General features: G+C 40.0%; 1 protein-coding gene across 1 annotated transcript in view; it reads right to left on the bottom strand.

Moving 5' to 3' along the window:
• Positions 1-931: 931 nt before the first annotated feature.
• LOC116361498 (E3 ubiquitin-protein ligase MARCH7-like) overlaps positions 932-12,583 on the bottom strand; it is a 43,924-nt gene continuing 32,272 nt past the window's right edge. The window contains exons 7-8 of the mRNA XM_031815966.1: positions 3,757-3,801; positions 932-3,238 (exon numbers count right to left, since the gene is read on the bottom strand). Coding sequence (XP_031671826.1) covers positions 2,955-3,238; positions 3,757-3,801 — 329 coding nt within the window. The 3' untranslated portion in view covers positions 932-2,954. The remainder of the gene's footprint in view (positions 3,239-3,756; positions 3,802-12,583) is intronic.

Below are 12,583 nucleotides of genomic sequence, written 5' to 3'. Positions count from 1 at the left end.
AGGTTGTATCCAGTCAGGTTGTATCCAGTCAGGTTGTATCCAGTCAGTTTCATTGTGTCAGTAACTCCACTATAAAGGTTGTACCCAGTCAGGTTGTATTCAGTCAGGTTGTATCCAGTCAGGTTGTATCCAGTCAGGTTGTATCCAGTCAGGTTGTATCCAGTCAGTTTCATTGTGTCAGTAACTCCACTATAAAGGTTGTACCCAGTCAGGTTGTATCCAGTCAGGTTGTATCCAGTCAGGTTGTACCCAGTCAGGTTGTACCCAGTCAGGTTGTATCCAGTCAGGTTGTATCCAGTCAGTTTCATTGTGTCAGTAACTCCACTGTAAAGGTTGTAGCCTTCTGAAAGTATTCAGACCCGTGTGAAGTTGCTGGATGTTGGCGAGACCTGGAACGCGCCGTCTTACCCATCGATCCAGAGCATCCCAAACAGTGGATGATGTGTCTGGTGAGGATGCAGGTCATGAAAGAACTGGGACATTTTCAGTTTCCAGGAATTTAGTCCAGAACCTTGTGACACGGGGCCATGCATTATCATGCTGAAACATGAGGTGATGAATGGCACGACAATGGACCTCAGAATCTCGCCACGGTATCTCTGATCGATAAAATGCAATTGTGTTCGTTTATCCATAGCTTATGTCTGCCCATAACCCCACTGCCACCATGGGGCACTCTGTTCACAACGTTGACATTGGCAAACCACTCACGCACACGACGCCATACACCTGGTCTGAGGTTGTGAGGCCGGTTGGACGTACTGCCAAATTCTCTAAAACAACGTTGGAGATGGCTTATGGTAGAGAAATGAACATGCAATTATTTGCTGGACATTCCTGCACGTTCCCTCAAAACTTGAGACATCTGTGGCATTGTGTTGTGTTACAAAACCACATTTTAGAGTGACCTTTTATTGTCCCCAGCACAAGGTGCACTTGTGTAATAATCACGCTGTTTAATCAGCTTATTGATATGCTACACCTGTCAGGTGGATGGATTATCTTGGCAAAAGAGAAATGCTCACCAACAGGGATGTAAACACATTAGTGCACAACATTTGAGAGAAACACGTTTTTTGTGCGTGTGGAACATTTCTGGGATATTTTAGTTCAGCTCCTGAAACATGGGACCAACACTTTACACGTTGTGTTTATATTGTAGTTCAGCTCCTGAAACATGGGACCAACACTTTACACGTTGTGTTTATATTGTAGTTCAGCTCCTGAAACATGGGACCAACACTTTACACGTTGTGTTTATATTGTAGTTCAGCTCCTGAAACATGGGACCAACACTTTACACGTTGTGTTTATATTGTAGTTCAGCTCCTGAAACATGGGACCAACACTTTACACGTTGTGTTTATATTGTAGTTCAGCTCCTGAAACATGGGACCAACACTTTACACGTTGTGTTTATATTTTAGTTCAGTATAGAATAGGTTATTTTTGGTTGTAATGGTGACTTCTAGAGACAGGCAGGCAGGCAGACAAACAGGCAGGCAGACAGAGACCTCTTCAGATAGACTTGTAGACATCATAGTGACAGACAGCTCTTCAGATAGACTTCTAGACGTCATAGTGACAGACAGACAGCTCTTCAGATAGACTTCTAGACGTCATAGTGACAGACAGACAGCTCTTCAGATAGACTTCTAGTCTAGACGTCATAGTGACAGACAGACAGCTCTTCAGATAGACTTCTAGACGTCATAGTGACAGACAGACAGCTCTTCAGATAGACTTCTAGTCTAGACGTCATAGTGACAGACAGACAGCTCTTCAGATAGACTTCTAGACGTCATAGTGACAGACAGACAGCTCTTCAGATAGACTTCTAGACGTCATAGTGACAGACAGACAGCTCTTCAGATAGACTTCTAGACGTCATAGTAACAGACAGACAGCTCTTCAGATAGACTTCTAGACGTCATAGTGACAGACAGCTCTTCAGATAGACTTCTAGACGTCATAGTGACAGACAGACAGCTCTTCAGATAGACTTCTAGACGTCATAGTGACAGACAGACAGCTCTTCAGATAGACTTCTAGACGTCATAGTAACAGACAGACAGCTCTTCAGATAGACTTCTAGACGTCATAGTGACAGACAGACAGCTCTTCAGATAGACTTCTAGACGTCATAGTGACAGACAGACAGCTCTTCAGATAGACTTCTAGACGTCATAGTGACAGACAGACAGACAGACAGCTCTTCAGATAGACATCATAGTGACAGGCAGACAGACAGACAGCTCTTCAGATAGACTTCTAGACGTCATAGTGACAGACAGACAGCTCTTCAGATAGACTTCTAGACGTCATAGTAACAGACAGACAGCTCTTCAGATAGACTTCTAGACGTCATAGTGACAGACAGACAGCTCTTCAGATAGACTTCTAGTCTAGACGTCATAGTGACAGACAGACAGCTCTTCAGATAGACTTCTAGACGTCATAGTGACAGACAGACAGCTCTTCAGATAGACTTCTAGACGTCATAGTGACAGACAGACAGCTCTTCAGATAGACTTCTAGTCGTCATAGTGACAGACCGGGACCTTTAATACCACAGTTCTATCCTGTCCAGCAGAGAGAGAGTAAACACTAGCATAAATAAATATGCTCTATGACTCTAACCCTCCTCCTGGAGAGTTGCAAGGTGTGCAGGGTTTTGTTCCAGCCCTTGAACACTTGGTTCTACGCATCAGCTACTCCTCAGGCTGTTTATATTGAATACTGAGAGAGTATAACAGATGCTCTGATTGGCTAATCTACAGCTGCTTCTATAACAGACGCTCTGATTGGCTAATCTACAGCTGCTTCTATAACAGACGCTCTTATTGGCTACGTCACATTATGACTCTTTGGTGTGCTGGGCTCTGATAGGCTATAGGGAGGGTGCATTACCAAGAGCTGTGTGTGTGTGTTGTGTGAGTGTGTGTGTGTGTGTGTCAGACGGGGTTTTCCTCCGAGAGGTCAGAGTCCATCTGGATAACCTCGGGGGCGGGGCCTATTGGGACTTCCACGGCCTCAGGGTGATTCCCATTGGCCAGCACGGCGTTGGTGGGCGGCGGCTTCTCGGGGCAGTTCTGCACAGTGATGATGCGATTGAAGGCTTTGAGTCGTCTCCATAGCAACCAGTACACTTTACACTGGACGTACATGAACACCAGTCCGCCTGACATGCCTATCGCCACGATGACTAGCTTCATCCAGAACGGCCACTCCAACACACCTAGAGAGAGAGAGAGAGGTGTAGAGGTAGAGAGAGAGAGGAGTAGAGAGAGAGAGAGGTGTAGAGGTAGAGAGAGAGAGGTAGAGAGAGAGGTGTAGAGGTAGAGAGAGAGAGGGGTGTAAAGGTAGAGAGAGAGGTGTAAAGGTAGAGAGAGAGAGCAAGAAGTAGAGAGAGGTGTAGAGGTAGAGAGAGAGAGAGAGGTATGTAAAGGTAGAGAGAGAGAGCGAGAGAGGTAGAGGGAGAGAGAGGTGTAGAGGTAGAGCGAGAGAGAGAGGTGTAGAGGTAGAGAGAGAGTGAGAGAGAGAGAGAGGGGTATAGAGGTAGAAAGAGAGAGAGGTAGAGAGAGAGACAGACAGAGGTAGAGAGAGAGAGACAGACAGAGAGAGGTAGAGAGAGAGACAGACAGAGAGAGGTAGAGAGAGACACACAGACATATACATACACAGGTTAGTTATGTCTACCCAGGGGGAAACAGAGAGATTGTGTGTGTCTGTGTTTGATACCAGAGGCCTCCTTACCCTCAGCAGTGTAGTACTTCATCACTGATATTCTCCACATGTCGTCTGAAAACACAGTAATGTTACTATATTCTCCTCTCATCTGAAAACACAGTAATGTTACTATATTCTCCTGTAAACACAGTAATGTTACTATATTCTCCTGAAACCACAGTAATGTTACTATATTCTCCTGAAAACACAGTAATGTTACTATATTCTCCTGTCATCTGAAAACACAGTAATGTTACTATATTCTCCTGAAAACACAGTAATGTTACTATATTCTCCTGTCATCTGAAACCACAGTAATGTTACTATATTCTCCTGTCATCTGAAAACACAGTAATGTTACTATATTCTCCTGTCATCTGAAAACACAGTAATGTTACTATATTCTCATCTGAAAACACAGTAATGTTACTATATTCTCCTGTAAACACAGTAATGTTACTATATTCTCCTGTAAACACAGTAATGTTACTATATTCTCATCTGAAACCACAGTAATGTTACTATATTCTCCTGTAAACACAGTAATGTTACTATATTCTCATCTGAAAACACAGTAATGTTACTATATTGTCCTGTAAACACAGTAATGTTACTATATTCTCCTGTCATCTGAAAACACAGTAATGTTACTATATTCTCCTGTAAACACAGTAATGTTACTATATTCTCATCTGTAAACACAGTAATGTTACTATATTGTCCTGTAAACACAGTAATGTTACTATATTCTCCTGTCATCTGAAAACACAGTAATGTTACTATATTCTCCTGAAAACACAGTAATGTTACTATATTCTCCTGTCATCTGAAAACACAGTAATGTTACTATATTCTCCTGTAAACACAGTAATGTTACTATATTCTCCTGTAAACACAGTAATGTTACTATATTCTCCTGAAAACACAGTAATGTTACTATATTCTCCTGTAAACACAGTAATGTGTGTAATGTGACGTCATTTCCGGTCACAACTTGCAGGCTTGTTTTCGAGTTGCTGTGCGTTTTGTTGCCAACCTGTTTTGCTACCTGACAACTTTACGGTTTTCACTTTTTAATTACCGTTCACATATTTATTAATTTTTTCCTCAACTTTTTCACTCTGGACGCTTTATCTGGACACGATTCGTCAGGACCTCCAACAGCCGAAGCTAAGTAGTAACATTAACATGATGCCTTCTAATTGCAGTCGCTGTACTCGCCTTACGGCGAGGATAGCTGTGCTGTAAGCCCAGCTTCAGACGCAATCGTTAGGCAAGGGTAATTTCAGTGTAGGAAAGGATGAAACAGCGTCTGTGCCACCAGTAAGTACAGATAGTAGTGTAAATCCCCTGGCACAGTCCCCGCAGCCGGACAACTTTCTCACGGTTTCTGGAAGGAAATGCTGTAGGAACGCTCAACCGGTGTCGCTCATTCAGCCGACAGAAACTTTCAACAGAAACATTTACGATAGAAAATTTCAATTTACAAAAAAAAAAATGATGTTTTCGTCTTTTGAGCTTCTAGTCATGAAGCCTACTCTATGCAGCCTACTCAATCACTTTTTATAGCTACTGTTTACAGGCCTCCTGGGCCATATACAGCGTTTCTCACTGAGTTCCCTGAATTCCTATCGGACCTTGTAGTCATAGCAGATAATATTCTAATCTTTGGTGACTTTAATATTCACATGGAAAAGTCCACAGACCCACTCCAAAAGGCTTTCGGAGCCATCATCGACTCAGTGGGTTTTGTCCAACATGTCTCTGGACCCACTCACTGCCACAGTCATACGCTGGACCTAGTTTTGTCCCATGGAATAAATGTGGTGGATCTTAATGTTTTTCCTCATAATCCTGGACTATCGGACCACCATTTTATTACGTTTGCAATTGCATCAAATAATCTGCTCAGACCCCAACCAAGGAATATCAAAAGTCGTGCTATAAATTCACAGACAACACAAAGATTCCTTGATGCCCTTCCAGACTCCCTCTGCCTACCCAAGGACGCCAGAGGACAAAAATCAGTTAACCACCTAACTGAGGAACTCAATTTAACCTTGCGCAATACCCTAGATGCAGTTGCACCCCTAAAAACTAAAAAAAATTCTCATAAGAAACTAGCTCCCTGGTACACAGAAAATACCCGAGCTCTGAAGCAAGCTTCCAGAAAATTGGAACGGAAATGGCGCCACACCAAACTGGAAGTCTTCCGACTAGCTTGGAAAGACAGTACCGTGCAGTACCGTAGAGCCCTTACTGCTGCTCGATCATCCTATTTTTCTAACTTGAGGAAAATAAGAACAATCCGAAATTCCTTTTTGATACTGTCGCAAAGCTAACTAAAAAGCAGCATTCCCCAAGAGAGGATGACTTTCACTTTAGCAGTGATAAATTCATGAACTTCTTTGAGGAAAAGATTATGATTATTAGAAAGCAAATTACGGACTCCTCTTTAAACCTGCGTATTCCTCCAAACCTCAGTTGTCCTGAGTCTGCACAACTCTGCCAGGACCTAGGATCAAGAGAGACGCTCAAGTGTTTTAGTACTATATCTCTTGACACAATGATGAAAATAATCATGGCCTCTAAACCTTCAAGCTGCATACTGGACCCTATTCCAACTAAACTACTGAAAGAGCTGCTTCCTGTGCTTGGCCCTCCTATGTTGAACATAATAAACGGCTCTCTATCCACCAGATGTGTACCAAACTCACTAAAAGTGGCAGTAATAAAGCCTCTCTTGAAAAAGCCAAACCTTGACCCAGAAAATATAAAAAACTATCGGCCTATATCGAATCTTCCATTCCTCTCAAAAATTTTAGAGAAGGCTGTTGCGCAGCAAATCACTGCCTTCCTGAAGACAAACAATGTATAGGAAATGCTTCAGTCTGGTTTTAGACCCCATCATAGCACTGAGACGGTACTTGTGAAGGTGGTAAATGACATTTTAATGGCATCGGACCGAGGCTCTGCATCTGTCCTCGTGCTCCTAGACCTTAGTGCTGCTTTTGATACCATCGATCACCACATTCTTTTGGAGAGATTGGAAACCCAAATTGGTCTACACAGACATGTTCTGGCCTGGTTTAGATCTTATCTGTCGGAAAGATATCAGTTTGTCTCTGTGAATGGTTTGTCCTCTGACAAATCAACTGTAAATTTCGGTGTTCCTCAAGGTTCCGTTTTAGGACCACTATTGTTTTCACTATATATTTTACCTCTTGGGGATGTTATTCGAAAACATAATGTAAACTTTCACTGCTATGCGGATGACACACAGCTGTACATTTCAATGAAACATGGTGAAGCCCCAAAATTGCCCTTGCTAGAAGCATGTGTTTCAGACATAAGGAAGTGGATGGCTGCAAACTTTCTACTATTAAACTCGGACAAAACAGAGATGCTTGTTCTAGGTCCCAAGAAACAAAGAGATCTTCTGTTGAATCTGACAATTAATCTTAATGGTTGTACAGTCGTCTCAAATAAAACTGTGAAGGACCTCGGCGTTACTCTGGACCCTGATCTCTCTTTTGAAGAACATATCAAGACCATTTCGAGGACAGCTTTTTTCCATCTACGTAACATTGCAAAAATCAGAAACTTTCTGTCCAAAAATGATGCAGAAAAATTAATCCATGCTTTTGTCACTTCTAGGTTAGACTACTGCAATGCTCTATTTTCCGGCTACCCGGATAAAGCACTAAATAAACTTCAGTTAGTGCTAAATACGGCTGCTAGAATCCTGACTAGAACCAAAAAATGTATCATATTACTCCAGTGCTAGCCTCTCTACACTGGCTTCCTGTCAAAGCAAGGGCTGATTTCAAGGTTTTACTGCTAACCTACAAAGCATTACATGGGCTTGCTCCTACCTATCTCTCTGATTTGGTCCTGCCGTACATACCTACACGTACGCTACGGTCACAAGACGCAGGCCTCCTAATTGTCCCTAGAATTTCTAAGCAAACAGCTGGAGGCAGGGCTTTCTCCTATAGAGCTCCATTTTTATGGAACGGTCTGCCTACCCATGTCAGAGACGCAAACTCGGTCTCAACCTTTAAGTCTTTACTGAAGACTCATCTCTTCAGTGGGTCATATGATTGAGTGTAGTCTGGCCCAGGAGTGGGAAGGTGAACGGAAAGGCTCTGGAGCAACGAACCGCCCTTGCTGTCTCTGCCTGGCCGGGTTCCCTCTTTCCACTGGGATTCTCTGCCTCTAACCCTATTACAGGGGCTGAGTCACTGGCTTGCTGGGGCTCTCTCATGCCGTCCCTGGAGGGGGTGCGTCACCTGAGTGGGTTGATTCACTGTTGTGGTCATCCTGGGTTGGCGCCCCCCCCTTGGGTTGTGCCGTGGCGGAGATCTTTGTGGGCTATACTCAGCCTTGTCTCAGGATGGTAAGTTGGTGGTTGAAGATATCCCTCTAGTGGTGTGGGGGCTGTGCTTTGGCAAAGTGGGTGGGGTTATATCCCTCCTGTTTGGCCCTGTCCGGGGGTGTCCTCAGATGGGGCCACAGTGTCTCCTGACCCCTCCTGTCTCAGCCTCCAGTATTTATGCTGCAGTAGTTTGTGTCGGGGGGCTGGGGTCAGTTTGTTATATCTGGAGTACTTCTCCTGTCCTATTCGGTGTCCTGTGTGAATCTAAGTGTGCGTTCTCTAATTCTCTCCTTCTCTCTTTCTTTCTCTCTCTCGGAGGACCTGAGCCCTAGGACCATGCCCCAGGACTACCTGACATGATGACTCCTTGCTGTCCCCAGTCCACCTGGCCATGCTGCTGTTCCAGTTTCAACTGACCTGAGCCCTAGGACCATGCCCCAGGACTACCTGACATGATGACTCCTTGCTGTCCCCAGTCCACCTGGCCATGCTGCTGCTCCAGTTTCAACTTCCACCTGACTGTGCTGCTGCTCCAGTTTCAACTGTTCTGCCTTATTATTATACGACCATGCTGGTCATTTATGAACATTTGAACATCTTGGCCATGTTCTGTTATAATCTCCACCCGGCACAGCCAGAAGAGGACTGGCCACCCCACATAGCCTGGTTCCTCTCTAGGTTTCTTCCTAGGTATTGGCCTTTCTAGGGAGGTTTTCCTAGCCACCGTGCTTCTACACCTGCATTGCTTGCTGTTTGGGGTCTTAGGCTGGGTTTCTGTACAGCACTTTGAGATATCAGCTGATGTACGAAGGGCTATATAAATACATTTGATTTGATTTGATTTGATGTTACTATATTCTCCTGTAAACACAGTAATGTTACTATATTCTCATCTGAAAACACAGTAATGTTACTATATTCTCCTGTAAACACAGTAATGTTACTATATTCTCCTGAAAACACAGTAATGTTACTATATTCTCATCTGAAAACACAGTAATGTTACTATATTCTCATCTGAAACCACAGTAATGTTACTATATTCTCCTGAAAACACAGTAATGTTACTATATTCTCCTGTCATCTGAAAACACAGTAATGTTACTATATTCTCCTGTAAACACAGTAATGTTACTATATTCTCCTGTCATCTGAAAACACAGTAATGTTACTATATTCTCCTGTAAACACAGTAATGTTACTATATTCTCATCTGTAAACACAGTAATGTTACTATATTCTCCTGTAAACACAGTAATGTTACTATATTCCCCTGAAAACACAGTAATGTTACTATATTCTCCTCTCATCTGAAAACACAGTAATGTTACTATATTCTCATCTGTAAACACAGTAATGTTACTATATTCTCATCTGAAAACACAGTAATGTTACTATATTCTCCTGTCATCTGTAAACACAGTAATGTTACTATATTGTCCTGAAAACACAGTAATGTTACTATATTCTCATCTGTAAACACAGTAATGTTACTATATTCTCCTGTCATCTGTAAACACAGTAATGTTACTATATTGTCCTGAAAACACAGTAATGTTACTATATTCTCATCTGAAAACACAGTAATGTTACTATATTCTCATCTGAAAACACAGTAATGTTACTATATTCTCATCTGAAAACACAGTAATGTTACTATATTCTCATCTGTAAACACAGTAATGTTACTATATTCTCATCTGAAAACACAGTAATGTTACTATATTCTCCTGAAAACACAGTAATGTTACTATATTCTCCTGTAAACACAGTAATGTTACTATATTCTCCTGTAAACACAGTAATGTTACTATATTCTCCTGTCATCTGAAAACACAGTAATGTTACTATATTCTCCTGAAAACACAGTAATGTTACTATATTCTCATCTGAAAACACAGTAATGTTACTATATTCTCCTGTCATCTGAAAACACAGTAATGTTACTATATTCTCCTGTAAACACAGTAATGTTACTATATTCTCCTGTAAACACAGTAATGTTACTATATTCTCATCTGTAAACACAGTAATGTTACTATATTCTCCTGTCATCTGAAAACACAGTAATGTTACTATATTCTCCTCTCATCTGTAAACACAGTCATGTTACTATATTCTCCTGTCATCTGAAAACACAGTAATGTTACTATATTCTCATCTGAAAACACAGTAATGTTACTATATTCTCATCTGTAAACACAGTAATGTTACTATATTCTCATCTGAAAACACAGTAATGTTACTATATTCTCCTCATCTGAAAACACAGTAATGTTACTATATTCTCATCTGAAAACACAGTAATGTTACTATATTCTCATCTGAAAACACAGTAATGTTACTATATTCTCCTGAAAACACAGTAATGTTACTATATTCTCCTGTAAACACAGTAATGTTACTATATTCTCCTGAAAACACAGTAATGTTACTATATTCTCCTGTAAACACAGTAATGTTACTATATTCTCCTGTAAACACAGTAATGTTACTATATTCTCCTGTCATCTGAAAACACAGTAATGTTACTATATTCTCATCTCATCTGTAAACACAGTCATGTTACTATATTCTCCTGAAAACACAGTAATGTTACTATATTCTCCTGTCATCTGAAAACACAGTAATGTTACTATATTCTCCTGTCATCTGAAAACACAGTAATGTTACTATATTCTCCTGTCGTCTGAAACCACAGTAATGTTACTATATTCTCCTGTAAACACAGTAATGTTACTATATTCTCCTGTCGTCTGAAAACACAGTAATGTTACTATATTCTCCTGAAAACACAGTAATGTTACTATATTCTCATCTGAAAACACAGTAATGTTACTATATTCTCATCTGAAAACACAGTAATGTTACTATATTCTCCTGTAAACACAGTAATGTTACTATATTCTCATCTGAAAACACAGTAATGTTACTATATTCTCCTCTCATCTGTAAACACAGTAATGTTACTATATTCTCCTGAAAACACAGTAATGTTACTATATTCTCCTGTAAACACAGTAATGTTACTATATTCTCATCTGAAAACACAGTAATGTTACTATATTCTCCTGTAAACACAGTAATGTTACTATATTCTCCTGTAAACACAGTAATGTTACTATATTCTCCTGTAAACACAGTAATGTTACTATATTCTCCTGTCATCTGTAAACACAGTAATGTTACTATATTCTCCTGTAAACACAGTAATGTTACTATATTCTCCTGTCATCTGTAAACACAGTAATGTTACTATATTCTCCTGTAAACACAGTAATGTTACTATATTCTCCTCTCATCTGTAAACACAGTAATGTTACTATATTCTCATCTGTAAACACAGTAATGTTACTATTCTCCTGTAAACACAGTAATGTTACTATATTCTCCTGAAAACACAGTAATGTTACTATATTCTCCTGTAAACACAGTAATGTTACTATATTCTCATCTGAAAACACAGTAATGTTACTATATTCTCATCTGTAAACACAGTAATGTTACTATATTCTCCTGTAAACACAGTAATGTTACTATATTCTCCTGTAAACACAGTAATGTTACTATATTCTCCTGTCATCTGAAAACACAGTAATGTTACTATATTCTCATCTGAAAACACAGTAATGTTACTATATTCTCCTGTAAACACAGTAATGTTACTATATTCTCCTGTAAACACAGTAATGTTACTATATTGTCCTGAAAACACAGTAATGTTACTATATTCTCCTCTCATCTGAAAACACAGTAATGTTACTATATTCTCATCTCATCTGTAAACACAGTAATGTTACTATATTCTCATCTCATCTGAAAACACAGTAATGTTACTATATTCTCCTGAAAACACAGTAATGTTACTATATTCTCCTGTCGTCTGAAAACACAGTAATGTTACTATATTCTCCTGTCATCTGAAAACACAGTAATGTTACTATATTCTCATCTGAAAACACAGTAATGTTACTATATTCTCCTGTCATCTGAAAACACAGTAATGTTACTATATTCTCATCTGAAAACACAGTAATGTTACTATATTCTCCTGTAAACACAGTAATGTTACTATATTCTCCTGAAAACACAGTAATGTTACTATATTCTCATCTGAAAACACAGTAATGTTACTATATTCTCCTGTAAACACAGTAATGTTACTATATTCTCCTGTCATCTGAAAACACAGTAATGTTACTATATTCTCCTGTAAACACAGTAATGTTACTATATTCTCATCTGAAAACACAGTAATGTTACTATATTCTCCTGTAAACACAGTAATGTTACTATATTCTCATCTGAAAACACAGTAATGTTACTATATTCTCCTGTAAACACAGTAATGTTACTATATTCTCCTGTAAACACAGTAATGTTACTATATTCTCCTGAAAACACAGTAATGTTACTATATTCTCATCTGAAAACACAGTAATGTTACTATATTCTCCTGTAAACACAGTAATGTTA

This window comes from Oncorhynchus kisutch, unplaced genomic scaffold (genome assembly GCF_002021735.2).
Source record: "Oncorhynchus kisutch isolate 150728-3 unplaced genomic scaffold, Okis_V2 scaffold719, whole genome shotgun sequence".
Taxonomy (NCBI): Eukaryota; Metazoa; Chordata; class Actinopteri; order Salmoniformes; family Salmonidae; genus Oncorhynchus; species Oncorhynchus kisutch.
The sequence above is the reverse complement of the archived record's forward strand: the minus strand, read 5'-3'. Positions and strand labels throughout refer to the sequence as shown.